The following is a 23,755-nucleotide window of genomic DNA, read 5'->3' on the forward strand; positions in this document are numbered from 1 at the left end:
GTGTGAAAAGGGTTCTCGGTAAGGGTTTTAACCCTTCTTTCCCCGTTAGTAACAATGAGCCCTGTATTCAATTCTAAAGTATAAAGTCCTCATTAGATATCAATTCTACCTGTTATCTACATTTCACCAACCAGTCTATATTTTCATCACAGGACTGCAGTGGGAGCACCGTCAACATCTTACTAACTTGATTGATTTTATCGAGGAGGTGACGAAGGTGATCGATGAGGGTAGAGCAGTGGATGTTGTGAACATGGATTTTAGTAAGGCTTTCGACAAGGTCCCTCATGGTCGGCTCATCCAGAAGATTAAGATGCATGGGATTCACGGTGACTTGGCCGCTTGGATTCAGAATTGACTTGCCCATAGAAGTCAGAGAGTAGTGGTGGAGGGTGTTTTTCTGGCTGGATGTCAGTGACTAGTGGTGTTCCACAGGGATCCGTACTGGGACCTCTGCTGTTTGTGATAAATATAAATGACTTGGATGAAAATGTGGATGTGTGGGTTAGTAAGTTTGCAGACAACACAAAGCTAGATAGAGTTGTAAATAATGTAGAAGGTTGTCAAACGATACAGTGGGATATAAATCAGCTGGAGATATGGTTGGAGAAATGGCAGATAGAGTTTAATCTGGGCAAGTGTGAGATACTGCACTTTGGGAGATCAAATATTAAGGATAAGTATACAGTTAATGGCAGGTCCCTGAACAACATTGATGCACAGAGGGATCTTGGGGTTCCAATCCACAGTTCCCTGAAATTGGCCACAAAAATAAATAAGTGGTAAAGAAGGCATATGGCATGCTTGCCTTTATTGAGTACAAGAGTAAGGATGTCATGTTGCAGCTTTATAAAACTTTGGTTAGGCCGCACTCAGAATATTGTATTTAATTCTGGTTGCCACGTTACAGGAAGATGTAGAGGATTTGGAGAGGGTGCAGAAGAGGTTTCCCAGGATGCTGCCTGGATTAGAGGGTACGAGCTATAAGGAGAGGCTGGACAAACTAGGGTTGCTTTCTCTGAAGCAGCGGAGGCTGAGGGGAGACCTGATAGAAGTCTATGAAATGATAAGAGACATAAGAACATAAGAACATAAGAAATAGGAGCAGGAGTAGGCCATCTAGCCCCTCGAGCCTGCCCCGCCATTCAATAAGATCATGGCTGATCTGACGTGGATCAGTACCACTTACCCGCCTGATCCCCATAACCCTTAATTCCCTTACCGATCAGGAATCCATCCATCCGCGCTTTAAACATATTCAGCGAGGTAGCCTCCACCACCTCAGTGGGCAGAGAATTCCAGAGATTCACCACCCTCTGGGAGAAGAAGTTCCTCCTCAACTCTGTCTTAAACCGACCCCCCTTTATTTTGAGGCTGTGTCCTCTAGTTTTAACTTCCTTACTAAGTGGAAAGAATCTCTCCGCCTCCACCCTATCCAGCCCCCGCATTATCTTATAAGTCTCCATAAGATCCCCCCTCATCCTTCTAAACTCCAACGAGTACAAACCCAATCTCCTCAGCCTCTCCTCATAATCCAAACCCCTCATCTCCGGTATCAACCTGGTGAACCTTCTCTGCACTCCCTCCAATGCCAATATATCCTTCCTCATATAAGGGGACCAATACTGCACACATAGATAGGGTTGACAGTCAGAATCTTTTTCCCAGAGTTGAAATGTCTATTACTAGGGGGCATGCACTTCAGGAGAGACGGGGAAAGTTCAAAGGAGATGTGAGGGGCAACTTTTATAACACAGAGAGTGGTAGGTGGCTGGAACGCGCTGCCAGGGGTGGATGAGGCCCATTATCTTTAATGGGCTTTTAGATAAGCACATGAATATGCAAGGAATAGAGGGATATGGACCAAGGGCAGGCAGAAAGGAATAGTTTAATTTGGCTTCATGTTCGACACAACATGGTGGGCTGAAGGGTCTGTTCCTGAGCTGTACTGTTCTACGTTCTATTTGTGATCTCCATTTAGAAAAAGGAAGTGAAGGCACTGGAGGAGGGGCAAGTAAGGTTCACAAGAATAATCCCAGAACTCGAATCACTTGTGAACTTGCTGGTGTTTCACTAAGTTTGTTGACCGAGTGAATCCCTTCCTACAGTCAGAGCAGGTGAATGGTCTCTTCCCAGTGTGAACTCACAGGTGGGACATCAGTTCCCGAGAGCTTTTGAAGCCACTCCCACAGTCAAAACACTTAAAGGGTCTCTCCTGGGTGTGAGTGACTTTGTGTCTGCGCAGGCTGGATAACCAAGGAAATCCTTTCCCAACACACAGAGCAGGTGATAGTCTCTCCCCAGTGTGAACTCACTGGTGTTTCAGCTGAAGATATTCTAAACCTCTTTGTGCAGTGAGAGCAGGGGAACAGTGTCTCCTCAGTGTGAATGCACTGGCGGGACACCAGTTAGTCAGAGCTTTTGGAGCCATGCCCACAGTCAGAGCAGCTGAACGGCCTCTCCCCTGTGAATGCGCTGGTGGATCATCAGTTCCTGAGAGCTTTTGAGTCCAGCCTCTCAGTCAGAGCATTTAAAGAGTCTGTCCTTGGTGTGAGTGGCTTTGTGTTTCAGCAGCTGGATGTCGGAGTGAAGGTGAATGGTCTCTCCCTGGTGTGAACTCGCTGGCGCATCCACAGGTGGGATGACTGAGTGAAACCCATCCCACACACAGAGCAGGTGAATGGTCCATCCCGAGTGTGAACTCGATGGTGTGCCCGCAGACTGGGATGAATCACTGAACCCTTTCCCACACACGGAGCAGCTGAGCGGCCCCTCCTCAGTGTGAATGCGCTGGTGGATCATCAGTTTCCGAGAGCTTTTGAAGCCACTCCCACAGTCAGAATGTTTAAAGGGTCTCTAATTGGCGTGAGTGGCTTTGTGTGTCAGCAGGTTGGATGAATAAGTGAATCCCTTCCCACACGCAGAGCAGGTGAATGGTCTCTCCCCGGTGTGAACCCGCTGGTGTTCCCACAGGTTGGATGACCTTCTAAATCTCTTTGTGCAGTGAGAGCAGCTGAATGGTCTCTCCTCAGTGTGAATGCGCTGGTGTGTCAGCAGGGAGTACGACGTTTTAAATCTCTTTGAGCAATGAGAGCAGCTGAACAGTCTCTCCTCAGTGTGAATGCGCTGGTGTCTCATCAGATACTGAGAGCTTTTGAAACCACTCCCACATTCAGAGCATTTAAAGGGTCTGTCCTGGGTGTGAGTGAGATTGTGATTGTGCAGACCGGCTGAAGTAGTGAATCCCTTCCCACACACAGGACAGGTGAACGGCCTCTCCCCAGTGTGAATGCGCTGGTGTTTCACCAGTTCCCAAGAGCTTTTGAAGCCACTCCCACAGTCAGAGCATTTAAACGGTCTCTCATTGGTGTGAGTGAGATTGTGTGTCAGCAAGTGGGATAACCGAGTAAATCCCTTCTCACACACAGAGCAGGTGAACGGTCTCTCCCCAGTGTGATTGTAATGGTGTGTTTCCAGCTCACATGGGAACCTGAATCCCTTCCCACAATCAGAGCAGGTGAATGGTCTCTCCCCGGTGTGACTGCGTCGATGAGTTTCCAGCAGAGATGGGAACCTGAATCTCTTCCCACAGTCCCCACATTTCCATGGTTTCTCCATGCTACGGGTGTCCTTGTAACTCTCCAGGTTAAACAATCAGTTAAATCTCACACAGAACACGGGTACAGTCTCTCCCCGCTCTGAATGTGCGATGTATTTTCAGGCTGTGTAACTGGTTGAAGCTCTTTCCATACTCAGTGCACTGGAACACTCTCACTCGGGTGTGTGTGTGTGTCTCAGTGCTTTTCCAGTCAAACTGATGTTTAAAATCTTCTGAAGCAGAAAGAACATGGAAACATTTCTCCTTCTAGAATCAAATGTGGCTAATATTCAGGTCCCGATAAATTGAATGACTCCGTCAGATGTTGATGTGATGTTAGTTTTGAGTTTTTGTCTTTAAATCCTCACCTTCTGATATTCTGTAAAAGGAATTTACAAAAGTAATTATTGTAAAAATTATTGTAAAAATTCATCAATGTCAGTGCAGGACAGAAATTCAGAACAGACAGTTCCAGTTTCTATGGAACATTCTTTTCTCTCTCATTCCTCAAAAGCTGTGAATCTCCATCCCACACACTCTCCCTCCATTCTCACTCTGCTGTATCTAATATTCACCCTCCCAATTCTCCTGAAGGTGCTGATTGAGGCTGATTGACAGGTCCATGCTCACTGCTTCCTGTCCAACACAGAATCGCTAAGCAGAGACTGAGAGCCAAGTTCCGCACACAAGGTTGGCCTCAACCGGGATCTTGGGTTCATGTCACACTATCTGTAACCCCCACAGCTTGTCTGGACTTGCAAAATCTCACTAACTGTCCTGTCTGGAGACAATACACATCTCTTTAACCTGTGCTTAACCCTCTCTCCACTCACATTGTCTGTACCTTTAAGACTTGATGACCAGTAAAGACTCGCATTCCAACCATTATCTTGTAAATTGAGTCTGTGTCTTTATATGCCCTGTTTGTGAACAGAACTCCCACTCACCTGATGAAGGGGCTTGGAGCTCCGAAAGCTAGTGGCTTGTGCGACCAAATAAACCTGTTGGACTTTAACCTGGTGTTGTTAAACTTCTTACTGTCCTGTCCTGGACACAGAGAGCTGGAAATCTCCATGCAGGCGGCCAAACAGATATATGTCTATCTGACTGGACTAACAATGTGTGGAATGTACAGACTGGATTCACTTCCTTTCCCTTCAGTTGCTGCAAGTCCCCAATTTCCCCCAGAATGAGAAAAGAAATGGAAAGGGGGAGAAAAGAAAGTGTTTTACTCACAGGAGGAAGTTTTACTCTCTCCACTCCCCCAAGGCCCAGGGCTGCGCATGTCCAAGGGAGAGGGGAAGCTGCGCACGTGCGGTAGAGTGCCCACCCCCTGGTCCTTATGCTGAGGTGTTGACCAATGGGGGAGTTGAAGGACCGGAAGGACTCTGGTCCTCCAGCCAATCAGAGCTCCCCATTGTCTGAATGCGGAAGTGGACAATGAGCTTGTTCAGCTGCTCATTCCTGTCCAGCAAAGCTGCTGCTGCTTCTCTCTGAATGAACATTGAGCTTCAGACAGGCTCAAACTTCCTCCTGTCTCTCCGACATCTGTGAGTAAAACACTTTCTTTACTCCCCCCTTCCATTTCTTTTCTCATTCTGGAGTTGAATTTTTAACTTCCAGGTCACCACTCGCTGCTTCAATAAAGATCCTCCTCACATTCTTCATGTTTCTCTAACCAGGTGATACAGTGTATTACACACATCATCAGTCTGCTCATTTATGTCCAATTGTAAAGCTTTAACGTGGCTGTCAGCTTGAAGATTTGCAGCTTTTTTTGTCCAGAACAGGAAGCAGTGAGCATGGATCTGTCAATCAGCCTCAATCAGCACCTTCAGGAGAATTGGGAGGGTGAATATTAGATATAGCAGAGTGAGAATGGAGGGAGAGTGTGTGGGATGGAGATTTATGATTTTTGGGGAATGAGAAAGGAAAGAATGTTCCATAGAAATTGTCTGTTCTGAATTTCTCTCCTGTACTGACACTGATGACTTTTGTAAATTCCTTTTACAGGATATCAGAGGGTGAGGATTTACAGACAGTGTTCCAGTGCGCTGAGTGTGGAAAGAACTTTAACCAGTTATACAACCTGAAAAAAACATCTCAGCATTCACAGTGGGGAGAGACTGTACCCATGTTCTGTATGTGGACGAGGCTTCAACTGATAGCCAAACCTGGAGAGTCACAAGGGCACCCGCACCATGGAGAAACCGTGGAAATGTGGGGACTGTGGGAAGGGATTCAGATTCCCATCTCGGCTTGAAGTTCATCGACACATTCATACTGGGGACAGACCATTCACCTGTTGCATGTGTGGGAAGGGATTCATTCAGTCATCCGACTTGCTGACACACCAGCAAGTTCATATCAGGGAGATGCCGTTCACCTGCAGCATGTGTGGGAAGGGATTCATTCGCTCATCCCAGCTGCTGAGTCACAATCTCTCTCACACCAGTGAGAAACCCTTCAACTGCTCTGACTGTGGGAGCGGATTCAAAAGTTCTTGGGAACTGGTGTCCCATCAACGTGTTCACACTGAGGAGAGGCCGTTCAGCTGCTCTCACTGCACAAAGAGATTTAAAAGGTCATCCAACCTGCGGGTACATCAGCGAGTTCACACTGGAGAGAAACCATTCACCTGCGCCATGTGTGGCAAGGGATTCACTGCTTCATCCAGCCTCATGAAACACAAAGGTACTCACAGCAATGAGAGACCTTTTAAATGTGCTGACTGTGGGAGCGGCTTCAAAAGTGCTGCAGTTCTTCGAGAGCATGAGCGCATTCACACTGAGGAGAGACCGTTCAGCTGCTCACAATGTTCAGTGAGGTTTAAAAGGTCATCCACGCTGCAGAGACACCAGCGAGTTCACACTGGGGAGAAACCATTCACCTGCTCTCAATGTGGGAAGAGATTCACTCGGTCATCCGACCTGCGGAAACACCAGCGAGTTCACACTGGGGACAGACCGTTAAGCTGCTCTGTGTAGAAAGTATTAACTTGGTTATCCAGCTTGCTGAAACCCAAAGTCACTCACACCAAGTAGAGACCCTTTCAATGCTCTGAATGGGGGAGTGACTGTGTACAGTTCTGGTCACCCGATTATAGAAAAGATATTATTAAACGAGAAAGAGTGCAGAAAAGATTTACTAGGATGCTACCGGGACTTGATGGTTTGCGTTATAAGGAGAGGCTGGATAGACTGGGACTTGTTTCTCTGGCGCGTAGGGGGCTGAGGGGTGACCTTATAATAAGGAAAATAATAAGGGACATTGATAAGGTAGATAGTCAATATCTTTTCCCAAAGGTAGGGGAGTCTAAAACTAGAGGGCATAGGTTTAAGGTGAGAGGGGAGAGATACAAAAGGGTCCAGAGGGGCAACCTTTTCACACAGAGGGTAGTGAGTGTCTGGAACAAGATGCCAGAGGTAGTAGTAGAGGCAGGTACAATTTCGACAGTTACATGGGTAAGATGGGTAGAAAGGGTTATGGGCCCAATGCGGGCAATTGGGACTAGCTTAGGGCTTTTAAAAAAAAGGGGGGGCATGGACAAGTTGGGCCAAAGGACCTGTTTCCATGCTGGAAAGCTCTATGACTTCACAAGGTCTGCAGAACTGGTGTCCCACCAGTGCAGTCTCACGGAGGAGAGAGCATTCAGGTGTTCTCACTGCACAGAGGTTTTAAAGCTCATCAAACCTGTGGATTCACCAGTGAGTTCACACTGGGGAGAGACCATTCACCTGCTTTGTGTGGGAAAGGATTCACTCAGTTATCCACTCTGCTGACACCCCAGCGAGTTCACATCTTTCCTAAAGTGTGGGGCCCATATATAGGGTTCCATTCCAGAGGGATATAATTGAAAACCAGCGAGGTTATGGCCAACTTGTTTAGAACCAGGGTTAGAGTAAACTAGGAGCCCTGTCAAAATTAGTGATCTGCATTTAGAAGAAGGAAAGAGAGGCACTGGAGATGGAGCAACATAGATTGACAAGAATAATCCCAGAACTGAGAGCTTTTAACCCTCAGGAAAGTCTGAGGCTGCTTTTCCCTGGAAAAGAGAAGACTGAAGGGTGACTGAAATGTAATGGAGGACATGCCCTTGTCTACATCAAAGGTGATGAAGTGGAGATGGTTCGAGATCTTCATGTTTTGAGGTGTTCAGATCATCAACAACCTGTTCTGGTCCCTCCATGCCGACGCTATCGTTAAGAAAGCCCACCAATGCCTCTACTTTCTCAGAAGACTAAGGAAATTTGGCATGTCAGCTATGACTCTCTCCAACTTCTACAGGTGCACCATAGAAAGCATTCTTTCTGGATGCATCACAGCTTGGTATGGCTCCAGCTCTGACCAAGACCGCAAGAAACAAAGGGTTGTGAACGTAGTTCAGTCATCACGTAAACCAGCTTCCCGTCTATTGACTCCGTCTACACTTCCTGCTGCCTCGGAAAAGCAGCCAGCGTAATTAAGGACCCCACGCACCCCGGACCTCCTCTCTTCCATTGGGAAAAGGATACAAAAGTCTGAGATCACGTACCAACAGACTCAAGAACAGCTTCTTCCTATTACACATTAAGCTGATCTTTCCCTTCACCCTATCGTTAACTGTAACACTATTCTGCACCCTCTACTTTCCTTCTCCCCTATGTACTCTGAACGGTGTGTTTTGTCTGCAACGGCTTGCAAGAAACAATATTTTTCACTGTATCCAAATGTACCCATTGTACCCATTGGCAAGAGGGACAGGGGCCAAACGCAGGCAATTGGGACTAGCTTAGTGGTAAAAACTGGGTGGTTTGGACAAGTTGGGTCGAAGGGTATGTTTCCATGCTGTAAACCTCGATGACTCGAATGTGACAATAATGAATCAATCACTCTGAATGGTTGAAGTGAAGAGCGTGAATACATTGAAAGGGAAGCTGGATAGAATCACAGAATCCTACAGTGCAGAAGGAGGCCATTTGGCCTATAAAGTCTGCACCGACCACAATCCAACTCAGGCTATCCCCATAACCCCATGCATTTATCCTAGCCAGTCCCCCTGACACTAAGGGGCAATTTTAGCGTGGCCAATCAACCTAACCTGCACATCTTTGGACTGTGGGAGGAAACCGGAGCACCCGGAGGAAACCCACGCAGACACGGGGAGAATGTGCAAACTCCAGACAGACTGTGACCCAACCCGGGTCCCAGGCGCTGTGAGGCAGCAGTGCTAACCACTGTACCGCCATGTCGCCAACAGATAGTAAAATAAGGGAGTACAATTTTTAAAAATCCATTTCCTATCTCTGTCACTGAAAGCCGATTCAGTGCACCACAGTTTGGAACATATTCCAATGCACTAAATCTATATTTGAGATGAAGCTGAAATCATGCTGTTTGAACTTTCCCAACATACTGTATATTATCCAACATTTATATAAAACATCTACTCAGTTTCACTATACTCCATTAAATCCTCAATATGAAGAAAACAGCTCGTTTTTATCTTGAAATCAAATCTTTCTCTTCAATAATATCAAACCAGATTAATGACTCTAATTGGAATTTAATGGAACCCGGTCAACTGGAAAAATATTTAGGTGCTCGATTCGCCCCTTGGTTAGGTTGAAAGGATACAGTTTGGGAAGACCTATTAAAAACATGGACAGTAATCAGAAGCGTAACCCTCAGAGAAATTTCATATTTTAAAGACTTATTTTATTCCCTGGTTTTATTATCATCTCATTTTAAATGAAACCTCACAAAATAGACGTATTTCATTGCAGAATGTTATTAGGAAGGCGGCAAAAGAGATTTTACATCTGCCGAACCATATTGCCGATGACATTTGATGTGCCAAGACGAGAGATGGAGGTCTAGCCTTACCGAAATTGGAGAGGGTGGTGCCAATTGCAGTTTTTAAGAAATGATTTACTTTGAAAACTAGAAATGAATCAGTGGTGTTGGCATCATTCCAATTTAGCGGTACAGATTTAGATACCAAGTGTAACCAGTTGAGAAGTCTCCGGGTCATCAGGGAAGGCGAGGATAGAGAGGATCTTGTCAAACAGCATTACAGTTTGGTACGGCAGTTGTTCCATTTCTGACCAGAAAGCTCTGCAGCGGGTAGTCAAAGCTGCCCAATGCATCATCGGCATCCAGGACATTTATCACAAATGCTGTCTGTGGAGATATCTCCGCATCACTAGAGATTCCAGTCAGAGACTGTTTGTTCCCCTGCCATCTGGGAGGCGCTACAGATGTATTTGACCTGTATGACCAGCTACAGGAACAGCTTCTTCTCCAGCGCTGTTACCCAGCTGAACTCCATCCTTTAACATATCCTCAGCCGATGGGTATTGTGCAATACACATGTATACACTTAATGTTTGAGGGCAAATCAACATCTGGCATGTGGGAGGCTTCCAAGTGTAAGTTGATAGGGATTCAGAACCGGCACATTCCTGTAAGGATGAAGGATAAGTATGGCAAGTTTTGGAACCTTGGATAACGAGACAAATTGTGAGCCTAGTCAAAGAGAAAAAGGAAGCATTTGTCAAAGCTCGGAGGCTGGGAACACATGAAGCAAGTGTGGAATACAAGGAAAGTAGAAAGAAACTTAAGCAAGGAGTAAGGAGGGCTAAAAGGGGTCACAAAAAGCATTGGCCAGCAGGATTAAGGAAACTCCCAAGGCTTTTTATACATATATAAAGAGCAAGAGAGTAGCCAAGGAGAGGGTTGGCCCACTCAAGGACAATGGAGGGAATCTATGCGTGGAGCCAGAAGAAATGGGTGAGGTATTAAATGAATACTTTGCATCAGTATTCATCAAAGAGGACTTGGTGGATGATGAGTCTGGGAAAGGGTGTGTAGATAGTTTGAGTCATTTTGAGATCAAAAAGGAGGTATTGGGGTTCTTGAGAAACATTAAGGTAGACAAGTCCCCAGGGCCTGATGGAATATACCCCGGAATACTGAGGGAGGCAAGGGAGGAAATTGCTGGGGCCTTGAGAGAAATCTTTATATCCTCACTGGCTACAGGGGAGGTCCCAGAGGATTGAAGAATAGCCAATGTTGTTCCTTTGTTTAAGGGTAGCAAGAATAATCCAGGTAATTACAGGCTGGTGAGCCTTACATCAGTGGTAGGGAAATTATTGGAGAGGATTCTTCGAGACGGGATATATTCCAACTTGGAAATAAGTGGACGTAATAGTGAGAGGCAACATGGTTTTGTGAAGGGGAGGTCTTGTCTCACGAACTTGATCGAGTTTTTCGAGGAAGTGACGAAGATGATTGAGGGCAGGGCAGTGGATGTTGTCTACATGGACTTGAGTAAAGCCTTTGACAAGGTCCCTCATGGCAGACTGGTGCAGAAGGTGAAGTCGCATGGAATCAGAGGTGAGCTGGGAAGGTGGATACAAAACTGGCTCGGTCAAAGAACAGTAAGAAGTCTTACAACACCAGGTTAAAGTCCTGGTGTTGTGAGTCAAGCTCCTTCCTCAGGTGACTCACTCACCTGAGGAAGGAGCTTGGGGCTCCGAAAGCTAGTGCTGCCAAATAAACCTGTTGGACTTTAACCTGGTGTTGTGAGACTTCTTACTGTGCTTACTCCAGTCCAACACCGGCATCTCCACATCATCGGTCAAAGAAGACAGAGGGTAGCAGTGGAAGAACAAAGAACAATACAGCACAGGAAACAGGCCCTTCGGCCCTCCAAGCCTGTGCCGCTCCTTGGTCCAACTAGACCAATCGTTTGTATCCCTCCATTCCCAGGCTGCTCATGTGACTATCCAGGTAAGTCTTAAACGATGTCAGCGTGCCTGCCTCCACCACCCTACTTGGCAGCGCATTCCAGACCCCCACCACCCTCTGTGTAAAAAACGTCCCTCTGATATCTGAGTTATACTTCGCCCCTCTCACCTTGAGCCCGTGACCCCTCGTGATCGTCACCTCCGACCTGGGAAAAAGCTTCCCACTGTTCACCCTATCTATACCCTTCATAATCTTGTACACCTCTATTAGATCTCCCCTCATTCTCTGTCTTTCCAAGGAGAACAACCCCAGTTTACCCAATCTCTCCTCATAGCTAAGACCCTCCATACCAGGCAACATCCTGGTAAACCTTCTCTGCACTCTCTCTAACGCCTCCACGTCCTTCTGGTAGTGCAGCGACTAGAACTGGACGCAGTACTCCAAATGTGGCCTAACCAGCGTTCTATACAGCTGCATCATCAGACTCCAGCTTTTATACTCTATACCCCGTCCTATAAAGGCAAGCATACCATATGCCTTCTTCACCACCTTCTCCACCTGTGTTGCCACCTTCAAGGATTTGTGGACTTGCACACCTAGGTCCCTCTGTGTTTCTATACTCCTGATGACTCTGCCATTTATTGTATAACTCCTCCCTACATTATTTCTTCCAAAATGCATCACTTCGCATTTATCCGGATTAAACTCCATCTGCCACCTCTCCGCCCAATTTTCCAGCCTATCTATATCCTGCTGTATTGCCCGACAATGCTCTTCGCTATCCGCAAGTCCAGCCATCTTCGTGTCATCCGCAAACTTGCTGATTACACCAGTTACACCTTCTTCCAAATCATTTATATATATCACAAATAGCAGAGGCCCCAGTACAGAGCCCTGCAGAACACCACTGGTCACAGACCTCCAGCCGGAAAAAGACCCTTCGACCACTACCCTCTGTCTCCTATGGCCAAGCCAGTTCTCCACCCATCTAGCCACTTCTCCTTGTATCCCATGAGAAGGGTGCATTTCTGAATGGAGGGCTGTGATAAGTGGCGTTCCTCAGGGATCAGTGCTGGGACTTTACTGTTTGTGATATATATAAATGATTTGGAGGAAAATGTAACTGGTTTGATTCGTAAATTTGCGGACGACACAAAGGTTGGTGGATTTGTGGATAGCGATGAGGACCATCAGAGGATACAGCAGGATATAGATCAGTTGGAGACTTGGGCAGAGAGATCGCAGATGGAGTTTAATCTGGACAAATGTGAGGTAATGCATTTTGCAAGGTCTTATACAGATAGGAAATATACAGTAAATGGCAGAACCCTTAAGAGTATTGATAGGCAAAGGGATTTGGGTGTACAGATGCACAGGTCACTGAAAGTGGCAATGCAGGTGGAGAAGGTAGTCAAGAAGGCATACGGCATGCTTGCCTTCATCAGCCGGGGCTTTGAGTTTAAAAATTGGCAAGTCATGTTGCAGCTTCATAGAACCTTAGTTAGGCTGCACTTGGAATATAGTGTTCAATTCTGGTCGCCACACTACCAGAAGAACATGGAGGCTTTAGAGAGGGTACAGAAAAGATTTACCAGGATGTTGCCTGGTTTGAAGGACATTAGCTATGAGGAGAGGTTGGAGAAACGTGGTTTGTTCTCACTGGAACGACAGAGGATGAGGGGCGACCTAATAGAAGTCTACAAGATTGTGAGAGGCATGGACAGAGTGGATAGTCAGAAGCTTTTTCCCAGGGTGGAAGAGTCAATTACTCGGGGGCACAGGTTTAAGGTGTGAGGGGCAAGGTTTAAAGGAGATGTACGAGGCAGATTTTTTACACAGAGGGTGGTGGTTGCCTGGATCATGTTGCCGGGGCAGGTAGTGGAAGCGGATATGATCGTGACTTTAAGGGGCGTCTTGACAAATACATGAATAGGATGGGAATCGAGGGATATGGTCTCCGGAAGGGTAGGGGGTTTTAGTTCAGTCAGGTAGCATGGTTGGTGCAGGCTTGGAGGGCCGAAGGGCCTGTTCCTGTGCTGTAATTTTCTTTTCTTTGACTATTAACATTATTTTATAATGACGACTGCATTTGCTTTTTTCTTTGTATCTTGGAGCCTTCAAGCTCTCTTTTCGTTGTATTTGTGCACTATACAATGACAACATTGAAGTGATTTGGACCCGCCAAATGCTATCCATCAAAAAGGTCATGAAGAAAGTCTAATTTTGCATTGGCATCAATTTGAAGCTCACAAACGGTCCACCTTAAATTACCAAGGAATTGGCATTTCCTACTTCCTCGACCTGTTTTCTAATCACTGGCTGAACTTAAACTTTTTTAAAAGCACAATCTCAGCATTAAGGGACAATCCTTTAAAACAGAGATGAGGAGGAATTTCTTCAGCCAGAGAGTGGTGAATCTGAGGAACTTTTTGCTGCAGAAGGCTGTGGAGGCCGGGTCATTGAGTGTCTTTAAGACAGAGATAGATAGGTTCTTGATTAACAAGGGGATCGGGGGTGATGGGGAAAAGGCAGGAGAATGGGGATGAGAAAATATCAGCCATGATTGAATGGCGGAGCAGACTCGATGGGCCGAGTGGCCTAATTCTACTCCGATGTCTTATGGTCTTAAGGAGTCAAATTTTATTAATACTCTGATTAGAAGTAATGCATACCCTACAAGAATTTTTTTAGCATTTGGAAAATCCGGAGGTAGTGAATTATGCTGAAGTTGCAACTCCGTGAACGAAACGATTGGACATATTTGAGGCTCTTGTCCTTTTGTCAAAAATGCCAGAATCCTCAGACACAATAAGATTTTGCATCAATTGGAGGAGTATGCACACACACATCATTTTAAAGTTATTTCAGGACCCCCAATAAGAACGGCCGATAAAACAACTGTATAAACCCAACATGCTGATCAGCAATGGGAAAGAAGTTGCGGCTGTTGATATCACAACAAGATTGAAGATAACATTAATTCTCTGGAAAAAGCATGGGATGAAAAGGTTAAGAAGTATCAACATCCAACTAAAGAGATGAAACAACTGACAGGTGGCTCTGCTGTGAAGTTTTTTGGGTTTATTATAGGTGCCGGGGAAAATGATATTCACAAAATGACCTGATGTTGAAATCCCTCAATATCCAGAAAGTTAAATCATTTGTGGAACAAATCTGCTGACTGGCATTGTTACTGACGGTAAAAATGTTACAGATTTTTACAGACAAATGGTGTTGCCTTATTGTTAACCACTTTTAATTCTTTTTTTCTTTTTGTATGTTTTGACATTTTATATGCTGATTTGTATATCTTGATCTTGTTTCTTTTTTTTAATTCATATTTTATTTACTAAAGTTTACTCTGTAATTTTATAATATATGCAACATCAAAACACACATGAAATGATGAGGGATTTATACCATTGTCAAGAGGCGTGTCTCATTGGCTCTGCATTACCCCGATTGGTTTTATTCTGCAGTTACAAAGGCACTAATTTAATATTTACAATTTTATTTTTTTAGTCCTGGATGGGTCGCCGGCATCGGAGCATCGGGACCCTCCCGATGCATCCTCTGTCAGAACACCGACATGCCCTGCCCCTGAACGACCCTCCTTGGCAGAGATTCCCCCCCCCAAGCCAATCACATCCCCCCCCCATGCAGAGCTCCCCTCTTGACAAGCACCCCCCTTGCAAAAGCCCCCCCATCATGTTAAATACCTCTCCAGGCCCCACCACCACACATGCCCCACCCCCTTGGCACTGTGCATGGTGCACTTAGGGCACGCAACCAGGCACTGCTACGATGCCAGGTGGGCATGCCAGTGTGGCATTGCCCAATTTGCGCTGCCCAGATATGCCCCCCCATCACCTGGTTTCATTGGCCTCTGATCCCACCCCCCCCCCGCCCCCGTCTCTCCCCCCGTCCCCCCTCCCCACCAGCGTGGTCCAAGCGGCTGGTCCCCGCTGGTGAAGACCAGTAGTGATTCTCGTTGGTGTGATGTCTCACCGGCTGACCGGGGGAGGGTGGGGAGGGGCAACCGTACCGAACCGAACCCAACAATCATATTGCAATGTAAGCAAATCTATGCAATTAGCCTTCACTCTCTTTCTGGTCACAAAACCATTCACGCCGGCAAAACAGGGCCAGGAAGATAGCAATACTTTAGCCTCGCACGCTATCTTCCCGGCTCACCGCGCTGATCGAGCGGCAAGTCGAGCCGGTAAGATCGCCCCCTGTATCTTTCTTTCACACTCAGACTGAACCAATCAGCCTTATTCTTGAGGCAAATTTGACAGAATATAATGTCCTCTCGCTGATCAAAAGGAAAGAAGAAATTCTTAGTTTAAACAGTTGCTGCTCGCTACAGATTCCACAAGCATTTAGGTGAATACAGGATTCATTTTGAAATAAAGCTCCAGTCACGATAGAGTTGTGGAACACCTCCGCTCAGTCCACAAGCATCACCCTGACCTTCCGCTTGCCATTAGAATTCACCACCTTGCTCTCACACTCACATTTCTGTCCTCGGCCTGCTGCAATGTTCCGGAGAAGCCCAACACAAGCTGGACAAACAGCCCCTCATCTTCCGATGAGGCACTTTACACCCTTCTGGACTCAACATTGAGTTCAACAACTTCACACCCTGAACTCTCTCCTACATTTTAATTTGTTGTTTTTTGCCGAGTGCCAGTCTGCATCTTGTTTTAATGTTTTTTTGCTTCCAGACAGAGCTGTCCTTTATTCTGCCATTAACACTTACTCTGGACCAATGCTTTGTTTCTTTACCACAACCATTACCTCTCCCTTTGCCTTTTGTTCCAGGATATTTTTGTCATTTAATCTTTACCCGCCCTCTAACCAATCCCTGACTTTCCCTTTTGTTCTACCTGACCCTCCCCCCTTTCTCAGCAGCATCAAACCCATCACATTTCTCCCTCTCTTTTGTTTTGAAGGAGAGTTGCATTGGACGTAAAAAGTTATCTTTGTTTCTCTCTCCACAGATACTGCCAGACCTGCTGCGATTTTCCAGTTCTTTCTGTGTTTATTTCAGAGCTAACTGTAGCAGTGGGAAAAACACTATTTACTATCCAGATAAAATAAATATCCTTCATCAGCTTTTGTGGATCATTCCAGTGGAAATGTGCTCTCCCAGGTTCAAAGAGCATCAGCCCACTGGAAGCAAAGTCATGAGACCGTCCAGTCCAACAGAAAGAAACCCTCCGACCCTCCCACTTCACCAACTGTCAGAATGAACATGGTTCAGTCCTGGATGTGATCAACAGCAGAATCCAACCCGTGTCATCACTTGTGAACTCGCTGGTGTTTCAGCAGGTAGTATGAATCACTGAATCGCTTTCCACACAGAGAGCAGGTGAATGGCCTCTCCCCAGTGTGAATTCGCTCATGTTTCTGAAGGTGGGATGACCTTCTAAACCTCTTTGTGCAGTGAGAGCAGCTGAATGGTCTCTCCTCAGTGTGGGTGCGTTGGTGGGACATCAGTGCCCGAGAACTTTTGAAACCACTTCCACAGTCAGAACATTTAAAGGGTCTCTCCTGGGTGTGGGTGACTTTGTGTTTCAGCAGGGCGGATGACTGAGTGAATCCCTTCCCACACACACAGCAGGTGAACGGTCTCTCCCCAGTGTGAACTCGCTGGTGTTCCCGCAGGCCGTTTGACCATTTAAACCTCTTTGTGCAGTGAGAGCAGCTGAACAGTCTCTCCTCAGTGTGAACTCGCTGGTGGGACATCAGATTCTCAGCACGTTTGAAGCCACTCCCACAGTCAGAGCATTTAAAGGGTTTCTCATTGGTGTGAGTGAGATTGTGTTTTATCAGGCTGTGTGACCGAGTGAATCCCTTCCCACACACAGAGCAGGTGAACGGCTTCTCCCCAGTATGAGTTCGCTGGTGTAGCTGCAGTGCGGATAACTGAGTGAATCCCTTTCCACACTGAGCGCAGGTGAATGGTCTGTCCTCAGTGTGAATGCGCTGGTGGGCCATCAGTTCCCGAGACCTTTTGAAGCCGCTCCCACAGTCAGAGCATTTAAAGGGTCTCTCATTGGTGTGAGTGACTTTGTGTCTTAGCAGGTAGGATGAAGCAGTGAATCCCTTCCCACACTCAGAGCAGGTAAACGGTCTCTCCCTGGAGTGAACTTGCTGGTGTATTCGCAGGTTGGATGATGTTTTAAACCTCTTTGAGCAGTGAGAGCAGCTGAATGGTCTCTCCTCAGTGTGAATGCGCTGGTGGGACACCAGTTTTCCAGAGCTTTTGAATTCACTCCCACAGTCAGAGCATTTAAAGGGTCTGTCCAGGGTGTGAGTGACTTTATGCCTCAGCAGGTGGGATGAATGAATGAATCCCTTCCCACACACAGAGCAGGTGAATGGCTTCTCCCCAGTGTGATTGCGTCGATGAACTTCCAGCTCAGATGGGGACATGAATCCTTTTCCACAATCCCCACATTTCCACGGTTTCTCCATGGTGTGGGTATCCTTGTATCTTTCCTCATGCATTGATACAACACGGGTACAATCTCTCTCCGCTCTGAATGCTGCAATGTTTTTTTCAGGCTGTGTAACTGTTGGTTCCACACAGTGCACTGGAACACTCTCACTCGGGTGTGTGTATGTGTGTTGATGCTTTTCCAGCCACACTGATGTTTAAAATCTTCTGAAGCAGACAGAACAGAGAAACGTTTCTCCTTCCAGATTCAAAGGCCGATGGTATTCAGGTCCGGATGAATTGAGTGACTCTGTCAGATATTGATGTGAAGTTTGGTTTAAGATTTCTGTCTGTAAACCCTCATCTTCTGATATCCTGTAAAAGAAGTTTACAAAATTCACCACTGTCAGTGCAGGACAGAAATTCAGAACAGACAATTCTAGTTTCTATGGAACATTCTTTCCTCTCTCATTCCCCAAAAGCTGTGAATCTCCATCCCACACACTCTCCCTCCATTCTCACTCTGCTGTACCTAATATTCACCCTCCCAATTCTCCTGAAGGGGCTGATTGACAGATCCATGCTCACTGCTTCCTGTCCTGGACACTGAGAGCTGCAAATCTCCATGCAGGCGGCCAGACAGATATATGTCTATCTGACTGGACTAACAATGTGTGGAATGTACAGACTGGGGGAACAATGGGTGGGGGCGGGGCTCCTGGTTCCGCGCGCCTGAACCCGGAGACGTCACCGCGGAGCAGAGTGATTGCTATTGGCTGCTTCAGGCAGGGCTCCATTGTGCCGTCACAATGACTCAGAGGGGCGTTCCCAGCACACAGTGTCCCATTGGCAGCAATATCACTGGTTACAGAAGCAGCACACTGCGGATTGGACACCAGCTCAGCGCGGCTGGCGGTCAAAGCCCCGCCCACCCCCACGTGGGCTCGGGTTCCGCCCCCTCATTGTCCACATGCGGCGGATTGACCAATGGTAACCCGTGGAGGACCGGATGGGCGCTGGTCCTTCAGCCAATCGGAGACCGGGCCTTGTGTTAATGGCTGCGTGACGCTTCCTTCATTGTTGTTGGTTCTGCTCCTCTCCCTCTGAGTGAAGATTAAGCTTCAGACAGACTCAAACTTCCTCCAGCAACCTCGGTTCGAATCCGAGTCACGGCAGTAACATTTCCACTGTCTAGTCTGTTTCCTGATTTAACTTCAGTTTGTTTATTTGGTTTGACCTTAAAAGAGGCAACATCTGTGAGTAAAACACTTTCTTTTCTCCCCCTTTCCATTTCTTTTCTCATTCATAGAATAAAATCCCTACAGTGCAGAAGGAGGCCATTCGGCCCATCAGGTCTGCACCGACCACAATCACACCCAGGCCTTATTCCTGTAACCCCACATATTTACTTTGCTAATCCTCCTGACACTGAGGGGCAATTTAACATGGCCAATCCACCGAACCCGCACATCTTTGGACTGTGGGAGGAAACCGGAGCACCCGGAGGAAACCCACACAGACATGGGGAGAACGTGCAAACTCCACACAGACAGTGACCCAAGCCGGGAATTGAACCGGGTCCCTGGCGCTGTGAGGACTGCTAAATTCTGGGCTTCAATTTTTAACTTCCAGGCTACCACTCGCTGCCGAAATAAAAATCCTACTCCCATTCTTCATGTATCTGTAACCAGGTAATACAGTGTATTACACACATTATCAGTCTGCTCATTTATGTCCAAATGTAAAACTTTACCGTGGTTGTCAGCTTGAAGATTTTTTAGCTCTCTGTGTATATGACAGGAAGCAGTGAGCATGGGTCTGTCAATCAGTCTCAATCAGCACCTTCAGGAGAATTGGGAGGGTGAATATTAGATACAGCAGAGTGAGAATGGAGGGAGAGTGTGTGGGATGGAGATTTGCAGGGAATGAGAGAGGAAAGAATGTTCAATAAAAACTAGAATTGGTCCCTAATTTTCTATTCTGTACTGACAGTGATAACTTCTGTCAACTCGTTTTACAGGATATTGAAAGAGGAATCACAGGCTGAAATCTCAAACATCACATCTAGATCTGACAGAGTCATATTCCCTGGGACCTGAATATTATCGGCCTTTGGATCCAGAAGGAGAAATGATTGTCCGGTCTGTTGATTTGAAAAGCTTTCAAATATCAGTGTGATTTGAAAAGCACCAACACACTGCCACAGTCGAGTGAGAGTGTTCCAGTGCACTGACTAAAGAAATTCAACCAGTTACACAGCCTGAATAAATATCACACCATTCACAGTGGAGAGAGACTGTACACATGTTCTATGTGTGAACGACACTTCAACTGATTGTCCACCCAAGAGAGAGGCAAAGACATCTGCACCATGGAGAAACCATGGAAATGTGCGGACTGTGGGAAGAGATACAGCGCCCCATCCCTGCTGGAAGCTCATCGGCGCAGCCACACTGGGGAGAGGCCGTTCACCTGCTCTCAGTGTGAGAAGGGATTCACTCAGTTATCCGGCCTGCGGACACATGAGCGAGTTCACACAGGCGAGAGGCCATGCATCTGCTCTCAGTGTGGAAAGGGATTCACTTGGCCATCTGACCTGCGGACACATGAGCGAGTTCACACAGGCGAGAGGCCATTCACCTGCTCTCAGTGTGGAAAGGGATTCACTCGGTCATCTCACCTGCAGTCACACCAGCGGGTTCACACTGGGGAGAGGCCATTCGCCTGCTCTCAGTGTGGGAAGGGATTCACTCGGTCATCTCACCTGCAGTCACACCAGCGGGTTCACACTGGGGAGAGGCCATTCACCTGCTCTCAGTGTGGGAAGGGATTCACTCAGTCATCCGACCTGAAGAGACACCAGCAATTTCACACTGGGAAGAGACCGTTCACCTGCTCTCAGTGTGGGAAGGGATTCACTCAATCATCTGACTTGCAGAGACACCAGCGAGGACAGGCCGTTCAGCTTTGGGAACGGATTCAGAGTTTCATCTCAGCTGCTGAGACACCAACAAGTTCACGAGTGATTCCAGGGGTTGGATTCTGCTGTTATTGTTTCTGCTCTCAATTACACCCAGGACTGCATTTTGTTCATTCTCACAGTTGGTCAATGGGGAGGGTCGGAGGGTTTCTTTCTGCTGGACTGGCCGGTCTCATGACTTTGCCTCCAGTGGGCTGATGCTCTTTGAGTCTTGTTGCGAATACCTGGTTTCAAATTTCACAAGGATCACAGAGTGACAGGGTGTTAGGAAGTTCAGAGAGAGTTGGGCCGAAGGGCCTGTTTCCATGCTGTAAACCTCTATGACTCTATGGGTACGATAGGTATAGAGGGAAATGGGTCAAATGCGGGCAATTGGGATTAGTTTAGGTGTTTTTTTAAAAAAAGGGTGGCATGGACAAGTTGGGCCGAAGGGCCTGTTTCCATGCTGTAAACCTCTATGACTCTAGTCAGCATTTCTGTTTGAAATCCCCCAAATGCCCATCCAATTTCCTTTGTAATTGTTTATTGTCTCCACTTCCTCCACCCTCGTAGGCAGCGAGTTCCAGGTCATTACCATTCGTTGCATCAAAATATTCTTCCTCACATCCCCCCCTGCATCTCTGACCCAAAACCTTAAATCTGTGACCCCCTCGTCCTTGTCCCATCAGCTAATGGGAACAGCTTTTCTTTGTCCACCTTATCTAAACCTGTCAGAATCTTGTCCACCTCTATCAAATCTCCCTTCAACCTCCTTTGCTCCAAGGAGGACAACCCCAGCCTGACATCGACAATAAAGAACAAACTAACAGAATATGTTAATACCTGAAATCAAATGGGAATGTTTAATTTCTGTTTTAAAGATATTGTGAATATATTGTCCTGGACAATAAAGAAATTGGAATAACTCACCTTGGGTGTGGTTGAATGGAATATATCAATCTGGTATCCACCTGCAGTCTAGTGAAAGTCTGGAATGTGTAGCTGGAAATCCCTCCCTAACAGCACTGTGGATGTACTTACACCTCAGGCATTGTAGCAGTTCAGGAAGGCAGTGTTGGGGTTGACCACGGCCGAGGCAGCTACATACAGCCACATATTCTGTTATAATTGAAGGACAGCAGATTGAATGTGAGGCATTATGGGACTGGACTATCTTGACCACATTCCTGTGACTGCTCAGTTTCTGCAATCACGAACCATTAAAGCTGCTTAGCAAAGCCCCGACAGAGGACCTGGTGAGAATATTTACTCAGAGTGAGTTAGAATTAAACTTATCCCAGGATTGGCTGGTGTTCAGCGGCTGAGATACCTGAATCTGTAAAAAGGGGGTCTGACCAATCAACAAACAGTGATAGGTAGTTGGTAAAGAAATTAAGAAGTGTTCTCATGCATTGTTTAAATTAATTTATCATCAATTTGTGATAAGAACTGTGAGGGACTTGTGACCTGATAGTCGGTGAAGTGACGGTATACTCCAATTCGCACTGGACTGAAAAGCAGACCTCAGAGTAGGTTCTAATGGTTATAATCTGACCCAAGCATGGCCAGTGAAAAATCAAAGCTCGAGTGAGGACCGGACAGGTCTCTTACCTGCCATTTGGAAACTAAGAACAAGAAACTTAGCGATAAAATGATTAGAGAATAGAACCAGTGTTTCTAGTTTGGATGACACTTCATAAGAGCTCTTATAAAGGGTCATCCAGAATCGAAACGTTGGCTCGATTCTCCACAGATGCTGTCAGACCTGCTGAGATTTTCCAGCATTTTCTGTTTTTATTCAGATTCCAGCATCCACAGTATTTTACTTTTATGATAAAATGATTAGTTCTGATTGGAATCCCCACGACCCTCCCACAAAACAGAGGGAGTGGTGGCAAAAAAAGAAAAAGGATAAGGATGATAAAGTCTGGGTTCTGATTCTCTGAACCCATGTAAAATTTACAAAATGTGTGAACCAGTTTATAAAGAACAGAATTTAACCATCCCCAACAAAAACTGATCAAATTAAAAGAATTAGGTTGAGGACTAAAACAAAATTAATAGATGAAGTTTAAAGTTAAGTTTGTTTTGTTGTTCGAGAGGTTTTTTTAACTTGTGTAGTTGTGTGCCAAGTTTTTTCTGCTCACTCACCATCCCTTTAGGTTCTGTAGAAAAGTTAACTCTTTCAGCAAACAGTTCATTTGTTTTTAAATTGCCCGAAAGCTCATGTCTATTTTAGTTTATAATTGAAGATTTATGGGGATTGGTTAAGATAGGCTTTCGACGTTTTTAAAGTATAAAAAGTGGTCTTGAGAAGCCAATCGGACAACATGGTTAGCACTGCTGCCTCACAGCGCCAGGGATCTGGGTTCAATTCCTGCCTCAATCAATGTCTGTGTGGACTTTGCACATTCTCCCCGTGTCTGCGTGGGTTTCTTCCGGGTGCTCCAGTTTCCGCCCACAGTCCAGAAATGTGCGGGTAAGGTTGATTGGCCATGCTAAATTAACCCTGCTATCAGGGGGATTAACAGGTTAAATATGTGGGGTTCCGGGAATAGGGCCTAGGAGGGATTATGGTTGGTGCAGACTCGATGGGCCGAATGGCCTCCTTCTGCACTGTAGTGATTCTATGTTCTATGTATGTATATGTAATTAGGTAGAGAGAGGTGGAGGGAGATATGTTTACAGAGAGGTGTTGAGAGCTGTTGGTTTTACAAGTTATCCATGTTTTTGGAGCGGTCACTTCATGTCCTGGTCTGAGAGGGATGGAGAGAAGTCTGTTCAATTGTTAATGTTAAACTTTCTCTATTAACTGTTAATCGACACTTTGCTTTTCATCTTTCTGACTTGTTTCATTTTTAATGGTTAATAAACTTTCTGAATTCACCATTTAAAGTATTCTTTCTTGCCGTATGGTTAAGTCACTGGAACCTGGTGTGATTTACGATTAGGGAGGTTGTTGTAAACAAGAGAACCCCCATAAATCTTAGTTCAAATAAATCAAAGATCTGACAAATGGAAT

General features: G+C 46.1%; 2 protein-coding genes across 3 annotated transcripts in view; one reads left to right on the forward strand and one right to left on the reverse strand.

Annotated features, from left to right (window-relative positions):
* Positions 1-23,755, reverse strand: part of LOC144483225 (uncharacterized) — a 78,300-nt gene that overhangs the window by 34,732 nt on the left and 19,813 nt on the right. Inside the window, exon 4 of the mRNA XM_078201996.1 lies at positions 12,975-12,984. Coding sequence (XP_078058122.1) covers positions 12,975-12,984 — 10 coding nt within the window. The remainder of the gene's footprint in view (positions 1-12,974; positions 12,985-23,755) is intronic.
* Positions 18,831-23,618, forward strand: LOC144483247 (uncharacterized). 2 transcript variants are annotated; one of them, XM_078202027.1, is made up of 2 exons: positions 18,831-19,030; positions 19,795-23,618. In XM_078202027.1, exon 2 carries the CDS (start codon positions 20,146-20,148, stop codon positions 20,950-20,952), a length of 807 nt encoding a protein of 268 aa, XP_078058153.1. In that variant the 5' UTR covers positions 18,831-19,030; positions 19,795-20,145; the 3' UTR covers positions 20,953-23,618. The 2 variants fall into 2 exon arrangements, with proteins under 2 accessions (XP_078058153.1, XP_078058154.1); XM_078202028.1 differs by lacking the exon at positions 18,831-19,030 and adding an exon at positions 19,395-19,465.

Source organism: Mustelus asterias, unplaced genomic scaffold, assembly GCF_964213995.1.
Source record: "Mustelus asterias unplaced genomic scaffold, sMusAst1.hap1.1 HAP1_SCAFFOLD_50, whole genome shotgun sequence".
Taxonomy (NCBI): domain Eukaryota; kingdom Metazoa; phylum Chordata; class Chondrichthyes; order Carcharhiniformes; family Triakidae; genus Mustelus; species Mustelus asterias.